At 35.4% G+C, this 19,828-nt stretch overlaps 3 protein-coding genes across 4 annotated transcripts; 1 reads left to right on the top strand and 2 right to left on the bottom strand.

Annotated features, from left to right (window-relative positions):
* Positions 1–687: 687 nt before the first annotated feature.
* Positions 688–6,091, bottom strand: LOC117908974. Of its 2 annotated transcripts, none has more exons than XM_034822848.1 (13): positions 5,787–6,091; positions 5,217–5,298; positions 4,842–4,948; positions 4,651–4,719; positions 4,493–4,547; positions 4,284–4,331; positions 3,996–4,153; positions 3,626–3,864; positions 3,221–3,311; positions 2,353–2,481; positions 2,107–2,260; positions 1,174–1,268; positions 688–1,075 (listed from the first exon to the last, which is right to left on the bottom strand). In XM_034822848.1, exons 1-13 carry the CDS (start codon positions 5,964–5,966, stop codon positions 890–892), a joined length of 1,593 nt encoding a protein of 530 aa, XP_034678739.1. In that variant the 5' UTR covers positions 5,967–6,091; the 3' UTR covers positions 688–889. The 2 variants fall into 2 exon arrangements, with proteins under 2 accessions (XP_034678739.1, XP_034678747.1); XM_034822856.1 differs by lacking the exon at positions 5,787–6,091 and adding an exon at positions 5,458–5,480.
* A 1,317-nt stretch (positions 6,092–7,408) lies between these two features.
* Positions 7,409–12,024, top strand: LOC117911433 (protein CHAPERONE-LIKE PROTEIN OF POR1, chloroplastic). The gene is made up of 3 exons (XM_034825803.1): positions 7,409–7,798; positions 9,957–10,317; positions 11,693–12,024. Exons 1-3 carry the CDS (start codon positions 7,460–7,462, stop codon positions 11,866–11,868), a joined length of 876 nt encoding a protein of 291 aa, XP_034681694.1. The 5' UTR covers positions 7,409–7,459; the 3' UTR covers positions 11,869–12,024.
* Positions 12,025–13,021: 997 nt separating this feature from the next.
* On the bottom strand, positions 13,022–18,133 carry LOC117911431 (protein ALTERED PHOSPHATE STARVATION RESPONSE 1-like). The gene is made up of 4 exons (XM_034825802.1): positions 16,508–18,133; positions 15,119–15,339; positions 14,251–14,474; positions 13,022–14,154 (listed from the first exon to the last, which is right to left on the bottom strand). The coding sequence occupies exons 1-4, from the start codon at positions 17,394–17,396 to the stop codon at positions 13,308–13,310; spliced, it is 2,181 nt and encodes a 726-aa protein (XP_034681693.1). The 5' UTR covers positions 17,397–18,133; the 3' UTR covers positions 13,022–13,307.
* Positions 18,134–19,828: the final 1,695 nt, after the last annotated feature.

Raw genomic sequence — 19,828 nt, 5'->3', positions numbered from 1 at the left:
TCCGATTGGTCATGTTTTCTAAAATTTGTTTTTAAAAATTATTTTTTATTCTTTAACTTAAAAATAATTTTTTAAAATAAGTTTCCAAAAACATGACTTTGTTTCCTTCTGTTTTTAAAAACAGGTAAAAATAATTTTTAATTGCTTTATAATAATTATTTTTTATTTCACTTTGTTTTTAAATATTGTTTCCAAATAACAATAGTTAAAGAGTGTTAAAAATGTTAAAAACGGTTTTTTATTTTTAAAACAGAAAATCGTTTTAAAATCACAATATCAAATAGGTTCTAAAATACTATAAATAAAAAATATAACTCCTAATTGTTTTCTAAAAATTGTTCTCCATTTCACTTTATTTTTAAAGATTGTTCCCAAATAAAAACGGCTAAAAGAGTGTTAAACATTTTTATAAACAATTTTATATTTTTAAAAACAGGAAACTATTTTTAAATTACATAACCAAATATGCTCTAAAGCACAATAAACAAAATTTAATTTTTAAAAATATAAAAATCTAATTAAAAATATTTCAAATTTTCAAACAGACCATCAAAATATTCAAAACAATTTTCATCAACTATTTTTCGCAACTCTTTTTAAACGAGCCTACCTTGATGACATTCCTACCATCAAGACTACAATAAGGATATACTTAAGAAGTGATCAAAGCCGATCATTTGATCAAGATTCAACTAATGAAATCCAAATGATACACAAAGAGTTGCATTGTATATTAAAATCTAATGACTGATATTAAGATCTCGATACAGTAAAATTTTAGTCATTCTTTCTATCATCCATTTCCTCTCCACTCCAAGAAAACAAACACAAAATCATCAGTATAAATACAAATTCAAATACGACATGAGCTGATGATCAAAGAATGGCCTCAAGGGAGGAAATAATCAGACCATGGCAGCTGAGCTTTTACATCATTAAGGTTTCTGTTAAGGTTTCGAAGAGCTTGAATGTGGGGTTCGTCTTCTTCCACCGGTATTATCTTAGCAAAACTCCCTTCCTCCAGGTAGTCCACAACCCTGTTAGCTGCTTCAAGTCCTGTCACATATGATTTCTCCTGGAAAAAAACATGGAGGTCAGGTCTGTGTGTTCATGGTGTGTTGATTTGTTGAGAAAATGTAGGTACATGTTTGCCAAATGAGGAGAGAATGTTACCTGAAGCCATGAACCATGTCGGGTTACGATCCAATCCCCCGCCATGAACAAGTTTGGAAAAGACGTCGATCCACGCATCATGTATTTGTATGAACCTTTGGGAAATAGAGAAGACGAAAAGGGGGGAAACATTTAACAATTGTTAAGCTACAGACTTTCTTAAAAACTTAAAGGCTGTTTGATTATTGGAAAGTACTAAGGAAAGGAAAAAGAATGTTAAAGGAAAATGATTATCTCACGGTTGGTTTACCATAAGAAAAAAAAACCGAAAGAAAATCACATATAATTAAAAATAACTAGAAAAATGTATACATTTTCAAATTATTTAATCTTTATATAAAAGGTAAAAAATGAGTTGAATGAGTTTGACAATACATGAAAAATAATTTATTAATTTTAAATCTATTTTTAATTTTCCTTCAATTTTTCTTTTCTTCTATTTTTTTTCCCTCGCATTTTCCCTCAAATTTTTGAAAAACCAAACATAGCGTAAATGTTAAGAAAGATATTAAGCATAAAAGTTTAGGCTGTTGAAAGGTCGGCTCACATGTGGAGAGACAAAAAAAGTCTCGAGTCATTTATAGCTTTAATATCATGTTAAACTACCAACTAACTAAAAACTTAAGCTATTAGAATACGGGCACTCAAGTATAGCCGCATTCGAAGACAAAAGATCTCGAGTTAACTATATTCCAGTATCATGTTAAACCACTATTTGGCCTAAAAGTTTAATCTGCTAGAGTATTGCGCCCAAAAGGGTAGAGACAAAAGGTCTCGAGTTATTATAACTCTAATACCATATTAAGCTACCAATAGTCCCAAAAACTTAAACTGCTAGAATATAAGCCCACAATATGAACTAGGCTTGACAATAAAAATTTTCAGAAAGTCTTTTTCAACTTTTTCATGCAATCCAGAGCCTTAGAAAGATACCTGGAAAAAAGTGAGTCAAAGACTTTGGAAATCTTTCAATCTCCTGACCAACAACTGAAGCGTTCTCCAAGTCCTTGATGTACTTTGCAAGCTGATGCATCACTTTTGCAGCTATGAGCTCATCTTTCAGCAGCAGCAACTCATTTGCATGATACTGCAAATACATGAGACAGATATAAGATGCTGATAACTTCAGAAGTTGATTTTCTTCACCAATTTGAAAAAGGAAAGGGATTCTGGACCGACAAAATTAGCTTGTAAGACTGTCACTGGATCATCTTTATACTCGTCATGGATTGCATTCAGGTCAAAGTAAGTCCAGCCACATGAATCATCAAAACCAGAGCAAGTATTAACTGCTTTTGGAATGTTAACCTGCTTACATGCAGAGGTTATAACGAAGAATCAGTTCTATTACAGGAACAGAAGTTCAATAATATTTATGGGAGTAGCTCAAACTTAGCCTTAATTCACAGAATAACCAGAAATCATCATAGGTAGGATGGCAACAAATACAGTAATGCCCGAGAAGCACTATAGAAACAACCACATAAAAAAACAGAGTTTGTGCATTTAGGGTGTCTCATATGCAGGAAAAGAAATGAAAATAAGAACGAGAATGAAGGTGAATCACCATACTATATACAAGACAGGAATCCGAATCTCTACAAGAGTGGGTTTCGGTTTCCATGATAATGATTTTTTATTCCCATCTCTAGTAAGTCATCCAAATGCATTAATGAATGAGAAATGAAATGAAATGAATTTTCCATTCCCCATTCCATATTCCAATGTTCCAAATGTGCCCTTTGGGTCCATTTGGTATGGGGAATAGGAATTGAAATGGAAATGTATTACAATATGAAATCCAAATCCTTCCAAGAGTAGGTTTTGGTTTCCATGACAATGAAATTTTGATTGTTATTCCCATTTCTAATTGTAATCCAAATACATTAATGAATGAGAAATTTAATGGATTTTCCATTCCCGTTCCTTATTCCAACTTCCGAAACAAGGCCAAACTAGTGTTGTTCTTCCTTCACATACCAATTCTTGGCTAGCAAATTAAGCATAAGGGCAAAACATGAAAAGGAAAGATCATCCTTGCATGCACCTTTCGATCAAACCGGAGCTTAACAGTGAGAACATCAATTCCAGCCAAGTTTAGAACTTTCAAAAACTCCTCCCTTGTACTTAATGCTGCACTAAACAAGAACTCAGATGCCGGTTAAACAGGATAATGAGAACATGATATAACCGAAGTTCTAAAATGGCACTAAAGTATTACACATGAAAGAATATCCAGTATCTTAAAAGCTTTATAAGAATGATACAGGAGAGTCAATGAGTGATTCTCCATCAAGCTTGTCGAAAACATTATCACGGGCTCTTCTTTGTTGAGTTATTGATCGTAAAATTTTGCAACAGTATGTTAAAATCCAACTCAACCTAGAGAACCGATTTCCAATCAGCATCAGGTATAAAAGGAAAGGGAATTTAAAGAAATGAAAGACAATGCCTGTTCTTAATGATATCCTGAAGTGTAGAGATCCCAACGGCTAATACAACTGCATCGGCTGTGTACTTCTCTCTGCCACAAACTACTTCTGAAATGCATCCTGTTTCCTCATTAAATAAGAAATCTGTCACTCTTCTGCTCTCTATAAATTCACAACCATTAGCTCTCATGTAGTCCATCCATGGCTTGAAAATCTTGTCTCTGACTGTTCCACGACACCATACAAAATCGAAATCTTTCTGTATCCATCCAAACAGAGAAATTTATAGATTCATACAAAGATGACCCGTAAAACAGCATGATCTCAGATGCTAAAGAGCTCTAACCATTTGTGTATAAAAAAATCAGAAGAGAATTCAAGCCGTCAAACCTGGTGTGCAAGAACAATATAGTATAGTATTCCCAGAGTAGCAGCTGCACTGCATTGCTCTGCTGGAGCATAGAGACCTACTTGAAGTAATGGATCAAAAACGTCCTGATAGAGCCTCTGTGAGAAGCCAAACTGTCTGAAAAGCTCCCTTGCAGTAACTAACATATAAGATCCCTAAATAAGATGCTCAAAGCCTCAAACAGTTCATCTTTGAATCATTCAGAAGTAGCAAACCAACAAGTAATCACTCAATGGTATGATTCCACAGATAATATTGCAGATACTTACTTGAATCATATTTCCTCCAAGCAGTGTCAGTGTTGTCGAAGTCAACAACTGCAAATAGAAGGTGCAGATGAGTGGGATCAAAAACGCAAAATGAAAAAGAATGAAACAAACAGCAGTAGATGTTAAATGCTGAAGCTGAAGCAAAATGTTAAAGGTTGCATTTGTTTCATTAGAGGAAGTGATTCAAACAGCAGTAGATCAGACTATACCTGCAGCCATTAGAGGAAGGGATGATAATCGATCCAGCAATGGAAGCCGGACAAACTGCAGACAGTATAACAAAGATTGATTTTTTTCCAATAGAAGATTGAATAAAGTTGTCTCCTGGATGGCAAAATAAAACATAAAGATGCACTGCAATGCATACTTGGGTGTAGAATAACGTTCCTAATGGAGTCGGTAGTTGAGTTAGATCTTGGAATATTGGAAATTCAACCTGCAAAAGGATCTTAGATCAGTAAAATATACAGATCCACTTAACTCAAGACCATGGGATTGTGAATAAACATTAATATTCTTCAACTATGGGATGTTAGATGGTGTAACTACTACAGATACCTCCATTCCCTCTCCTGAATAGTGGGCAGAACTTGTCCAGTTTGTGAAGGGCTTGATATCCAGCTCATCAACCAGGCTAAATATATTACGATAGGGGTACCAGAAACCTGGAGATCAGATGATATTAGAGATTAAAACTTAAAAATCAATGGAGGACATTGTGAGTACATCTTTACATTCAAGAATGAAGAACACTGCAGGTAAATATTAAAACCAATATCCAAATCAAAAGGGAGCAATTTCCAAACTTCATCATCAAATAACATAAAAATACATTGAGCTTCACCCAATTTCTAGAATTGCTTATATCAGCAAAACCCAGTTTGGGAATGTCCATTAGGTTGTTAGGTATGAAGAAAAGAACAATTTCTTTACCATGAATACCGGCATCATCAGGAATCAGCATTTTCCTGGATTCAGGATCATTGCCACCTTCAAGGACTGTGACTTCAAAGCCCTAAAACCAAACACATATCATCAATTAAAAAATTAAATCCCCACCTTTTGGTTGCTGAGAAATCATAGGAAAATGAGATAAACGGCTTATTTGAATCTTAAAAATAAAAAAAAAATAAAAATAAAAATCGCTTCCTGGGACCCAAAACTCCTACTCCACTGATCACAAAGAGTAATTGCCAATGCCACCTTCAAGGACTGTGTGATCAAAGCCCTAATATCAAACGCATACACCAATTCAGAAGTTGAACCCCCACCTTTTGGTTGCCGAGAAATCAGAGGACAATAAAAAGAAACCATTAATTTCAATCTTCAAATTCCCAATCAACCGAATCCAATGAGGTGGGCATTTCACATAAAGACTCAAAATCTTACTTGGGGGTTGTGGCTCCACAGGTTGGACACAAAGTTCAGACACAAAAAAAAAAAAAAAAGAAGAGAAAATTAAGCCCACTAAAGACTCAACACATAGAGAAAGAAAGAGCTGACCTGCTTACAGAGGTGATGAGCAGCACCAAGTCCAGCCCAGCCAGACCCAACTACAACCACCTTCTTCTTCTTCTTGTTCTCGACTCCATTGACATGGGTCTGCAGATCATTTGCCCTGCAGCAAAACCCACTTGTGTACTCACTGGAGAGGCAAGGCGTTACCCTCCAACAGCCCAACATCTTTATCTCCTCTCTAACGGCTTTCAACTGCCATTCATTAACAAAGAAAACAAAACAAGGAAAATAAAAGAAGAGAGATAGAGGATCTTTTGCTGTGTGTGTGCATGGCCTTGACTCTTGGCCAATGGCCACAAGCATGCTGGAAGAGCGAGGTGTTGGCCACATTTCACACGCAAGCTCATATCTATTGTCCCCTAGCGAATTGTGATACTGAATCACTCATACACTCTCTTTCTTTCACTCAATTATTACCCTTTTGTTTTTTTTCCAATGAAAAATGACAAATTTCTTTAAATATTTTTTAGATTTATTTCATAAATTTTTTCATATTTTCAAATTCATGGGTCTATTATGAATTTATTATTATAAATTTATTTAAGCCTGCAATTAACATTTCTTCTAAAATACTTCTCAACATCATTACCTCCTATTTTGTTGGATAAATAATAAATTAGCTGATTTCATTTTAGTAATAATATTGATAGAGAATATATACATTGCTCTAAATTTTTTTTGTCTTTTTTATTAAAAAAAATCAATATTTGGAAACAAATGAAAATTAAAAATGATAGATGTAAAATAAAAGAGATTTATTTCATTCTAGTATAATTGTTTTAGTAATAAAAATAAAATTATAATATGATTTATTTATATTTAATAAATAAATAAAGAGATTCATATTTTTTTAAATATGATGCAAAAATATATATTTTCATTTAATTAAAGATTTAAAAATTATTAAAATTACCATTATTTTTAATAAAAATGTTTTTAAAATATCATAGAATTTTTTAAGATTCGATTTGACCATACTTTTTTAAACTTATTTTTGAAAAACCGTTTTTAATTCTTAAACTTAAAAATAATTTTAAAAACAAATTTAAGAAAATATGGTCAAACTAAACCATATTTTCTTTTTCATTTTTAAAAACTCACGAAAATAACTTTTATTTATTCTCTATTTAATTTTGTTTTTCAAAAATATTTTAAAAAAACATTGATCAAACAAAATTGGAAAATTTTCAATATTACAAATAATTTTTAAAAATTTAAAAATATTTTCAAAATTTTATCAAATACTTGTTAAAACTATTTTTTAAACTAAAAACCTCATTCTAAATAATATGAATAACTGCATCTATCTTTTCCATCAATCAATAAAAAAACTCAATGTTGTATACTGAACAAGAAGCATATATTTTTTTTAATTAATTTTTTTAAATGTCAAAATTATTTTTTTAATAAAAATATTTCGGAAATTAAAATTACCGCATGTGAAATTCCCCATTTCTTCTCCGGAAATTCAATACTTTTAATGATTGCAGGCATATGATCAACATCAAACGATCCACGTCTGAAGAGGGAAGATAAAGTCCACAAGGCAGAACTGCCACGTCAGCTCTTCCACAACTCCATAGATTTACCGTTTATTGTTCTCTTTCTCTTCACTCTCGAAAAACCAACCTCACGTTTACCTACTGCTACTGATACACATGGCTGCCACTCTCTTCCTTCGGCCCAACCGCGCCGTCGCCTCCGCCGCCGCCGGTTCTTCACGTCCCCGACCTCCGGCTCGGAGGTCCGGCTCGGCCCATGTGGCAACACTCATCAGGACCCGCCGGTTCGGATGGGGCTTGAGCAGCCCCTCCCGGCGAGCATTATTCAGGACCCGCGCAGGCTCCAGAGCGGACGACTCGGCTCCGTTCGAGATGTCGGTGGAGAGCGCTTTGAAGCTGCTTGGGGTATCCGAGGGGGCTTCTTTCGATGATATACTGCGGGCGAAGAATTCGATTGTCAAAGCTTGCAAGGATGACCAGGAGGCGATTGCACAGGTTCTCTTTTGTGCTGCGGTTGCAGTGGATTGATTCTTTCACTTGTTTGATATTTGGTCGATTTGAAAGATTCGGATGATTTTCAGTTGTGTTCTGTTTCTGGGTTTCTCTTCTTTTTTTTTTTAGTGATTTGTATGTGGGTTTTTTTTTAAGAATTGAGGAATTTTGGGTGAAAATTTTCAGCTTCTAGGTTTGTATTTTTTTCTGCGTAACTTTCTCCTTCGTATGGATTTGGAGGTTTTGCGGATTCAATTGTATTTCTGTTTTTGGATTTCTTATGAGTAATCTGTGGGTTTTTTTATTGTGAATTTTGGGCTGAAATTGCTACCGGCTTCGTGTTTTCGATGGATAATTTTGCTCATTTGTCCGAATTTTGAGGTTACGGTATTCAATTATGTATGTTCTTGGATTGTATGTTTTAGAGTAATTTTGTGATTTTTCATGTGGGGGTTCTTAATAAGTGAATTCTGGGTATGAAAAGTACAAATTATGCTTCCGTGTTTGTGCTTTCGCTAGATACTTTTTGCTCATTTACTTGAATTTTGGAGGTATGAGGCATTCAATTGTGTTCTGTTTTTGGATTGTTCTTTCTAAAATAATTTTATTATTTTCTATGTGGCATTTTCTTAAGCAATGAATTCTGGACACGGAAAGCATGTAATCTGCTTCTGGTTTGTGCTTTCACTATATAATTTTGGTTCCTTTGTGTGAATTTAGATGTTTGGGGATTCAATTGTGTGATTTTCTATTTTTCTTTTCCAGTTTAAAATTTTGGGTATGAATTCTCCTTCTGGGATGCTGCTCTTACGTGGCAATTTTGCTTGTGTGGATTTAGGGATTTGAGCATAACTGTATAAGATTGTGTTCCGTTTTGAAACTTCAATGTTTTTTGGATGTTATTTTATTGGGTTTTTCTAAATTGTGAAGTTGCAGTAAATCTGAAATTCTTCTTTTGGGTTCTGCTCTGCACTGGATTATCTATATCATTTGTATGAACTTTAGAACATTGGAGTGTTCATTTGTGTTCTGTTTTTGGGTTTTACTAGTGATTCCTTTGCATTTTCTCATGGGATTCTCTAAATTTTTGAGTTCATTCATGGAAATTATAACTTCTGTTTATGGTTTTTGCACCAAAGTTGAACTTTCTATCTCATTTGTGTAATTTGGAGCTTTTGGGTACTTAGTTGGGTGTTCCTGTTTTGGACAGGTTTTTTTATTTTTTATTTTTATTTTTATTGCTAGTTGTTTGGGTGAAGCATTTGTTTTCGGTTAATTCTGAAATTTAGCTTTGGGATATTTAGAATTTTGATTCTGGATTTATAATTTATGGAGATGCATGTAAAATGAAAACCTTTGAGCTTTGAAGTTTGTTGGAAGCTAAAAAATTCTACCTCAATTGGTGAAGTTGAAACCTCAGGTTGTTTATGCATCCGAGAATTTGAACTGGTTTAAAGATGAGTTTTACTTTGGCTGTTTACTTGAAATTCCCACTAAGGTTTCAAACCTTTTACCTTTTTATTTGAAAGCCAACTGTTTTTGAATTGCAAGCTTAAAGAAACAATGTTTACTTGATACTCCGTTTTAACAATAAAGTTTTATATGTTTTCCCCCATAAACTTAAATGCATTCTTTTCTGCTCTAGACCTTCTCATCATTAATACTATTTCGTTCTATAAAATTCCTACAAATTTTTTTACTTAAGTGTATGGGAAAGAAAAGACATGGTATGGACAAAGCATAACTCTTTTCTTCTTTGGTGTAGTTGTCAATATATGTTTAGTTCTCAACTTTTTATTTTACATGCTAAAAAGCATATGGGAAAAAAAAAAAAATTGATTAAACTTTCATCTTGTTTTCCACAAAATCATTGCTTCTCTCTTTTGATAAATATCTTAATTGTAACTGCTGTGAAGCCTTTTTAATGTAGAATAGAAATTTTAGGAAAATGAGCGACTCTCTTTTCCCATAACCACAGCAAAATCACATAAAATGCTGAAGGATGTGTCTTAAGCATTTGATTTATTTAGTTATTTTTGTCTTATTCTTAAAACCCCCCACCCGCCAACCATCATATCATGCATGAATAAATATACCCAACATCCTAATGTTTTTGTCACCATTTTCATTGTGAGTAACCTTATCAAATGATGTGTTTCAGGTAGAAGCTGCATATGACATGTTGCTTATGCAGAGCTTAACACAGCGACGAGCTGGAAAAGTAGTGAACAGTGGCATCCGTTATGCTGATGTCAAACCTGTAAATGCTTCTGGGTTGGGATCAATGCCTCAGTGGTTGCAGACTACGGTTAAGAGTTCACCTGTTTCTGTTGAAACACCATCTGCTGGCAACTTGGGCATACAAGCAGGTGTTTATGGAGCTTTAATGGGATTAACTTACATCAATGGAGCTTCCACGTCTTCTGTAGGGCCATATGCTGGAGCTGATGTTCCTGGATTGATCTTGGCAACTAGTTTTGGAGCATCTTTATACTTCATGACCAAAAAGAATGTTAAACTGGGTAAGTTGTCTTTTTGTCTAGATAGCCCTTTTCTCTTGCAAGTTCATTGGGTGGGGAGGGAGTCTTCTCAGTCTGTCTCTGCCTCTCTGATTCTCTCTCTAGCCAGACTCTGTTGTGAAAAAGCTCTGTTTGTGATAGTGATGCATTAGATGATCTCAGATACATCATTTGAATTACCTGTTTCAAGTGATTTAGATTGTTCTTAGCTGACACATTTAAGTATACCACTATACATATACTGGCTTCTAGTGCGTAAATTTTAGATCAGCCATGAATGGATTCTAGATTAAGGGCCAGAACAATACATCATTATAATGTTGTTGGTGTCAATACCACTCCACTATCTAGTATAGTGTGTTGGAGGTTGCACCACAGATAGGGGTTCATGTCTTCCTCACCTGAGCAAGAACAATGCATGTAGTTTGCCTGAGGAAGAGAAAAAGGGTTTGTTGTTATGCAACAGATCCTTGGTAATTAAGAAAGTGAATCTGATTTCTTCTTCGATGGAGTCTTATGTTACTGAAAGAAGCAACATATCTTCTAGAAATTCCTCATGGAATAAGAAAAATTATGAAGAGCCACTTAGAAAATGTTTAATTAAGTACAGTTGGAACATTCATGTCAAAAAGGTGTTTTCACAGACCCACTGTCATGGTGGATTGTGAACCTATCAAGGTTAGATTTCTTATTCCTTTCATTTCCTTTACGAGATTTCTTATTCCTTTCAAATTCTACTTTTTAAAAGTAAATATTCAGACTGCCGAGCAGTTCTATGAAAAACAAACTCTAGGGGCAAAATTGAGAATGCAGAGGTATGATCAAAGGTGCCTTCAAGTTTTATCTGTTTATGTTTAAAACTCTATTTATCGATTGCATAATGATGCTTGACTGATCAATTCCTGCTTTGCTTCATTGTCTACTACTTTATTCCATTGTCATCTTGTTAAGTGTTTAGCTTGTGGGCATCTGCCGTGGGGCCTTGGGTAGAAGTCAATTTCATAATTTTTTAATAACCTAAGCAAGAATGAGTTTTATGCCCTACCTTCAGACTCATTTTAAATCATAGGGACATCTAATAATATAAACTAAAAATAAGCATTGGTTTGGAATCAAAATTATACTTCTGTTAAAAGAAAAGGTAAAGTAGGGTTTCCATTTGATATTGTTTTACTTTTTGGTAGTATTAGAGCAATTCTTTGAAGTATAATTAATCTTAGTACATGATTGCACTAACTTTAATTCTCATGTGGAATTTAGAACTGTTTTAGCCTGTCAAATTAAGCATATCAAGCTCTGGATCACTCAGATTTCAATTTCTTTTAACAGCTTAGGTAGCTATGTTGGAGAGTGATCGGTCTTTTTTCTTTCTTGGCAGGGAAGGCAACTGTTATAACTCTAGGGGGTCTTGTTGCTGGTGCTGTGGTGGGATCAGCAGTTGAGAGCTGGTTGCAGGTTGACATTGTTCCATTTCTTGGCATACACGCCCCTGCTGTAGTAGTAAGCGAATTCATTCTGTTCTCTCAGTTCTTGGTCTCCCTCTACCTAAGATAGGAGAGAAGACTGTAATCATAACTAAATTGTGAGACCTATAATTATTCTTTTGCAAGATCTTAACACGCTATGTTAGGACCCTGTATCAGCACATATTGTACAAATAGAATGTAGTGGAACTTGAATCATTTAAAGATTTTATACTTTTGCAGCTCCCTTCTCTGCCGGTGTGATCTGCATCTTATTAATAAAATCATGGAAAACATTGGAAATTAAACAACCTTAATTCTGCCTTTATTTTTTGTATAAAAGCCTCTTAAATAATTTGTATTGATTTCTGGTTGGTCATTTAAGATATGCACTTTCATGATTTTGCATGTTGTTTAGGTCAGAATGCTGCTTGCATTATTGAAACTAAATCAAGCCTGACTCTTGAATCCCCGGCTTAGTTCTAAGTTGATTACTTTGAGTAGAAAGTATTTGTGCTATGCATATTTAAGGGGTTCTGATTGAATTGCTATTACAGCAATCAGAACCAGTTTCCCTTGGAAGCTGTCAAATTTCCCTTAAGTTGAGCATCAAAAGAATACTTGATTGTGTTGCTTCTGGCCATTTCTTGATATTTTAGCTCCTAAAACGAAAGAAAAAAGCCCTTTAAGATATAGCTCTATAGTCCTATGATAATGAATCAAAACTCAAAAGTTTCGAGTCTTTTTAATATTTAAGTGGTATAGGATGGAGGGTAAATGGGCCCATATCACCCTGGGTTTTACTTGGTCAACAGTTAGGATAATGACTGGCTTGTCTGAATTCCTGTTTTCTTGATGGGTAAATTTTTATTCCCTCACAATCCCTCTCCAATCCTTTACCACTGAGCCAGGCCTCAAGGGGATTCTTGTTATCTGACTAAAGGGAAAAATTAAAAAGAAAAAGGGGAAAAAATTTGAGGATAAGGTGAAAGTGATTTCCCATCCAATTTGACCGGCATAAAGAGAACCTCGTGCATCTTCATTGTTCTTTTCTATTTGTTGTCAGTCTCATCTAATGTTTTTTAGTTGTGGAAATGATGAGCACACCTCCAAAAAAACCTCTAAAAGGAAGCTCTTTTTCAGCTACTGCAAACTGCTGCAACTTTCAGAAACAAAGCCTCAAGATGCTTTCAAATCCTTTTACAGTTTCTCCTAAGCATCTTCATATGGTTCAGAGGGACCTATCAATCAAATACTTAATGAAACTCTCTTCTATTCAACACCAAAAACCACTACTTACAAGGATCACCCACCTGAATTTTCCCTCCCGTTCAACATTTCTCGGGCATTTTTCCAAAGAAAGTTTCAGAAACTGGGAAATTTTACAGGTTTTGCAACAAAACTGGGCAAACATTACATCTATTGATGATAAACAATAAGCGGCTTGTGGAAAAGAAACCCTGCTAGAATTATAAATAAATGTGTCTCAGCAAGTTGCTTCAACACAATCTAATGTACAATTTCCTAGTGTTACCTGCTTCCATCCTCTTCTTCAACCTGGGATCCTCCCTCTATATATGATGGGTTCCCAGCTTTTTCAGCATTCTCACTGTAGTTCACAAGGTCATTGTACATTTTCAGAGAAGCCTTGCAGAACTCTGTCAAGGACTCGAAAACCGAAGAAAACCCAGTCTGAATCCCATTCAATGTGACTCTTTGTGTTTCTTGCATGCAATTATGGTGTTTTTCCTTCTCTACATCCAGCTTCCTTCTGAACATGTCCAGGAGATCCCTCTTCTCTGTCAAGTGCTCATCTTGATGCTGCCCGTCTGGCTCAGGTTTCTGTTCTGAAAGCTTGAACTCGAGGACTCTGTTCTCTGCCTTCTGGAAGGCTAGAATCCTCCTGTCAAGCTCTTTTGCAAGACCATCCACCTTCCTCTTCTGTTGCTGTTCCTCCCCTTGATGAGCCCACAAAGCTTTTATATCCTTCCCAAAGCTTTTCATGGCTCGGGAAACAGTCTCGTCTGGCAACTTCTGTAAGGAAGATAGCCAATCATGGCAGGTTATGAGCAGCGGTGGCCCATTGGCTTGGCATGGCGGAGCTGAGCGTCTGCCTCGTGAGCAGAATTCAACCTCAGGGACTACAAACTTGGAGAGCCATCCATGGAGAGCTTCAATATACGCTTTTTGTGCCATAATATACTCCCCGAAGCATGCACGCCAATTCAGAAGCTCAGCCTCCAACTGAAGAGTTGCAAGCCGGTGAGACTCATTGCAGAATTTCCCATACGATGGGCAGGTAAAAGACTTCACTTCAAACAGAATCTGGTTCTGGGTTTGATGGGATTCCAACATTATCTTCCAGGTTTGCATTAGGCTGCACAAGGAAAAAGGAAAATAGAAAACCAGAGAAACCCACAGATAAACCCTAAAATGCGAGCATGCTCGGTTTCCTACAATACACTTTCCTTACCCTTTTAACAGCTCCATTATCTGGGGCTGCAGTTCTTCATCCCTCAGTTTCTGAATTCTTTTCGAGATCGACTCAGCACTCCTTATTGCAACCAAGATTCTAGCATATAAATCCTTCACTGCAGCTCTGGTTTTGTCCACAGAAAGTTCATCATCTCCTCTCACATCCTTGTTTCTCAGTTGTGAACACTTCCTCTCGTAGATTTTCCGAGTACTGTCTCCAGCCTAAGGAGCAAGGAATGCAACATGTGAATCACTGAAAAAGCTCACAATGCAATGGAAGTAAGGCATGAGCCAAGTCACTCGGCTCCATCCATTTTATGAATGGCGGTGAAGAAGATACTGTCATCATCTACAGAGCTTACAGCAAGGATCACCTGAGATTTTTCTTTGGGAACAGCTGAGATAGCTGGCAAGCCATAGCAAAATGGGCAGTAATCGAGAATTTAGCTGAGAACCCTAATGGGATTTTGCTGCTTTCTCAGTTCAGAACACTATTTTTCACATGATTGATTTGGACCCGGATACCATTTGTCTTTGATATCAGGTTCTGTTTTCTTTTATAGGTCGCATGACGATCAAATGTCAATTGTGATTATTCAGAATGCAATATCTCAATAATATTTCGGTTTGGAAATATGGATCATGCATTGATAAACAAAAAGCCCAAATGTGTAGAACATGATCTGACCATCGATACACAGAACCTAACAACAAGCAGAATTCATTCATGCAACTCGAGATATAAAATCAACTGAAGCAGAAAATCTACTGCTGATTAAAACACCTAAAAGTTCAAAAACATAGAAGCCAAGAAAAAGGATTGAAGATTAATGCAGGTAGGAGGATTTTGGGTCATAATAATTTACCTTAACCTCATCATAGAGCTTCTTTTCCCAAGCATACAGCCTTCCCAGTGTTAATGAATGGCTTCCTGAGTTCATTCCTCCACAATCATCGAAAAGATCATTCTTATATTCTGTCCATGTTGAAGAGCTCTTGGAGCTGGATGCCACAAGACTCTTACAGGATGAAGACCGTGATGAGCTACGGTGCCATGTGATAGCTTGGATGAGTTTTGTCGAGTTCCCTGCATTGAAAACTGGATGGGTGAAGTGCATGTATTCCACAAAACCGAAAAATCTTCAGCCCATATGTGAAGAGGAAGAAGGTAAAGATTCAAAGAAAGGAAGATAAGCTCCATCATATTCAGATCTCACCTAAGGAAATAAGAATAGAAACACAATCATGATAAATCCAAAGGGAGCCATAACCATGATCCAAGGAAAAAACCAGAAAAATTCAAACAATATTAAAGGAATTCATCAAAGTTTCTAACAGAGAAAAAACATGGGTAGCCCTACCATATTAGACATTGCCAAAAGGTAAGAAAACAGAAAGTCTACAATAATGAAACCATAGACAAGACAACCTGAAAAACAAACAAAAACAGAGAAACGAGAAGAAATTCTCACTGACCCACCTCTCAATTAGTTCCAGAAAGCAAAAAGTAAGTTATTTTTAGGAGCTTCGGTTGTGTAATAATTGCAAAAAGAAGAAGGCAAGAGGCAGAAGATTCAAGCAGAAACCGATAGTAATATATAAACCTTTCCCACAAGGATTAACAGGATACCACCCTGCAGTATTAGATGTTATCCAATGATAAAAGGAAAATTAGTTCCAGCAATGAACAACTAAATCGATGAACTGAAATCAAATAGAAACCCAAAGAAATTGAAGGAAAGTCTCATCAAGCTATACAGAAATTAAGACTTGTGAAAAATTCGAGCATTTCCTCGAAAAAATGATTGCAGATGAAGTCAATTAATAAATTGCAAGCTCAAGGTGCAGAACTGAGGTATGTGAATCAAAGAAAACTGAAAACATTAGAATTTGATAGACTGTATCTGTTTGGTTGCTGAGTAAATGTGCGGAAAGAAAATAAGATTAAATTTTTATTCTTAGACATTTCATTACTTGTCTAATACAGTTATTTGGCTTGTTTTTGAGAAAGCAAAACAACATAAGATATAAGATACAAAATTCTGCTTCTCCTTGGTTTTCTCATCAACCAAACAAATGGTGAAGTAAAAGCACATACCCACTACCTTATATTTCCTCCAATCCATATTTGCAGATTATCTCAGAAATTGGATTGCAACCCTAAATAAAACTCATTGTGAAGAAACTAAAACATGAAAGCAAAAGAAGGGAAATTTTTAATACCGAAGAAACTTGCAAAATAAAAAACAACCCACCTTTTATTTCCTCTAAACCAGAGAGCATATGAACTCTACTGGCCTCTAGCATCCTGGAGACATCCTTACCAGAATCATAAGCCCTAATGAAATGGTCCTCAATATCCTTCAATGCATCCAACAGTTCCCTTCCCCGGGCCGGGGTATCGATAACTGTAAGCCCCTTCTGCTCCTCCTGGCCTACATTGGCATCAATCACAGTTCCCACAACTTCAACTCCACTCTCCTTCTCATTTTCTCCATTTCCTTTCTCTTCAGCCCTCACCACCACATTGTTCTCTTCCTCTCCTCTATCCCCTTCATCCTCCAGCTCTGGGATGCCCTCCTCCTCCCTGACCGCCCTCAAATCATCCTCAGAGAACCTGCTATAACCGCTTATCACCTCTGGTCTTACCCCATCAAATGGATTGAAGAAATCCCACCCAAACTCCTTCTGTGGTGATGGCGTTGAAGGTGGCATTTGCATATAAAAGTACCCACAAACTTGTTCTTCTCTCTTTGTGTCCTGTTGTTTCTCTTCTTCTTCTTCTTCTTCTTCTTCAGAAGAGTCTGAGGGTGTTGAAGAATCAACTGAATCACAAGCAATGGCTTCTTGGGTTGACTCAGATGGCTCCTGTTGGAGGAACATTGGGTTGGAGATAACATTTTGGATGGGTGGAGATGGTGGACTAGGTGGAGGGAAGGTGATGAGAAATGGTGAAGAAGGGGAAGAATGGCGAGCTACAAAAAGTTTTATGGCTGCTGCTACTGCATAGAGGGCTTGATAGTACCTACAATGTGCATCTGCGAGAAGATATCTTCTCTCCACAGCTAACTTCAAGAACCTTTTTCTCTCTCTGCAAATAGATACCACTTCTTCTTCCTCTAGCTTGGAGGCAACACATCCCATTGTTTTTAGCCACAGTAAGGGTTCTGCTCAAGGAAGGAGTTGGGTTAGAAAAGGTAAGAAAGGTGGTCTTTTTGGAAGGCTCTAGATATGAAAAGGAGGTGGGGTTCTGCAAAAAAATGGAGGATGAGTGGTTTATTTGGGGTTTTAGCGAAATAGACTAGAGGAAGAAGAGCAACCCATTCCTCTTTTGAAAAATAAAGGTAGATTCTAGCTAAAAATGCTGCTCTTGGAGAAGTTTGAGGGCAACCCATTTCATCTTTTGAAAAATAAAGGTGGATTTTTGCCGAAAATGCTGCTCCTGGGGAAGAAGCTTCAGAGCCAAACCCATATCATCTCCTAAAAAATAAAGGTGGGTCTCTTCTAAAAATGGAGGTTGTGGTTGTGTCCCTGGCACTCAAGGGCTCACAGGAGAATACGTTAAGGAAAAAGAAGAGAGATGAGCAGGTTCCATTTGAAGCTCAACACACACAAACACGGAGAAAGACTACAAAAAAACATGCTCCAGCAGAGAAGAGGGCCTTTTTTTTATTCTGGTTTCAGCTGCTAAACAAGGTTATAGCAGTGGCATTACCTCCTAATAAACTACACTGGTTCCAGCCCATCAGAGAATGAAAACGCAGAGAGAGAGAGAGAGAGAGAGAGAGAGAGAGGCAGGGTAGGTGACAGAGAAAAAGGAGACAGAAACAAAGGTGGCAAGGGGAGAGGTAGGGGCTCGAGAAAGAGAGGGAGGGGTCTGGGGTTGTCTTGTGTTTGGAAAATGACACTCATGAGTTGGCGTACAAGGGGGGCAAATTCATCTCTCTCTTCTGCGAAATTTGTAAGATTCTACCAAATTTAGCAGAGATTTTAGAGAAAGCTAACCAAGATACAACCATTTAACAATGAGTGTGATAAAAGAGGAGTCAAAACTCACTAAAATATTACTTGTAAAATGAAGTATGAGTTGTGTGCCTTTTGTCTGGTGTTTTGTTGGGAAAATTCTCTCTCAACCGATCCTGTATGACTTAATTTAATGGGTTAGAAGACCATTCGTACTAAACCCATACGTTTTATCAATAAAAAATTTTAAGGTATAAACAAGAGGATAAATGACAAATGATTCCCCCAATTCTCTTTTTACTCCTATCCCTTTTTCAAAATAAAAAATGTTCTGTGATTACTTTTGAAAACCATTCTAAAAAATAGTTTTAAAAACTATTTTCTAATTTTTATAAAATAAAAATATGTGATAAGCACCCTAAAACCATCCCATTGTAACATTGTTGTCCCTATATCCTAATCCTAACTTCTCTTTCCTTTGTCTTTCACCTTAATATTCCATCTAAAATTAGGCACCCTAGATTGGAGGAATAAATGTAGAAGAAGGAAATGAAACCAAGTACCCATAAATCCAATTTTGAATTGGTGTCAAAATTTTTTTTTTTGAAATACCTCTCGACATAAAAGTTTGAGAAAAGATGAGTGAAAACTAGTAAGGATCATTGACAACTATTTTCGATAATAGTTTTTTATTCTCTAAAACAAAAATATAGAAAAACATGTTTGACTTTTTTTTGTTTGTTATTTTATGTTTTTAAAAATAAAAAATATGATGTTTTTCAAATAATATATTTGAGTTGTTTTCATTGTTTTTTATGATGATTATTTTAAAATATAATTATATAAACATGTATAATAATTAAAAATAAAATATTATATATATAAATTATTTTTAAGATATATATATATATATATATATATATATATATATATATATATATATATATATATATATATATATATATATATATATATATATATATATATAAATATTAAAAATTAAGTTAAAATGTTTTATATTTTCAACAAAATTTTATTTATAAAATTTTATAAAATAATTTTTATAAAACTATTCTCATAAACTATTTTCAATTCTTCTAAAATAGGGTGGAGTTGTCTTGGTTTTTTTCAATTGAAGTTTGTGAACTTGTAGACAATAATGAGAAGACAATGTCATAATGGTTATCTTCACCATTGTTGGTAAGCTTTGAGTAAGGATTAAGTCCAAGTTCTTAGGAAACCCACAAGTCAAAACTGTCATTGTCTTCAGGGAAGAAGACGATGCCTATCTAGAAGTGGGGTCTTGGAATAGGGTATGCAGTAGATTTTGCAACTTTAATGGATTTAGAGTTCTGTGGAGGCCTTCATATTCATAAATGTCCCTCATGGTACGATTTGTATTTATTTGGCCTTCATCGATGTAATTTTGCCACCTGAAGTTGTTGGGTCTCCTTTCTCTAGGTTCATTAGTGATGGTATAAGTTCTATCTGACAACTTTTTCCGAAAATAAATTTTTAAACAATATTTTTAGAAATAAAATTATATTTAAAAACTTAAATATGAAAAATAATTTTCACAATTTATATATCATCTAAAATATTATTCATATTTT

Source organism: Vitis riparia, chromosome 3, assembly GCF_004353265.1.
Source record: "Vitis riparia cultivar Riparia Gloire de Montpellier isolate 1030 chromosome 3, EGFV_Vit.rip_1.0, whole genome shotgun sequence".
Taxonomy (NCBI): Eukaryota; Viridiplantae; Streptophyta; class Magnoliopsida; order Vitales; family Vitaceae; genus Vitis; species Vitis riparia.
This window is presented reverse-complemented; position numbering and strand designations above follow the sequence as displayed.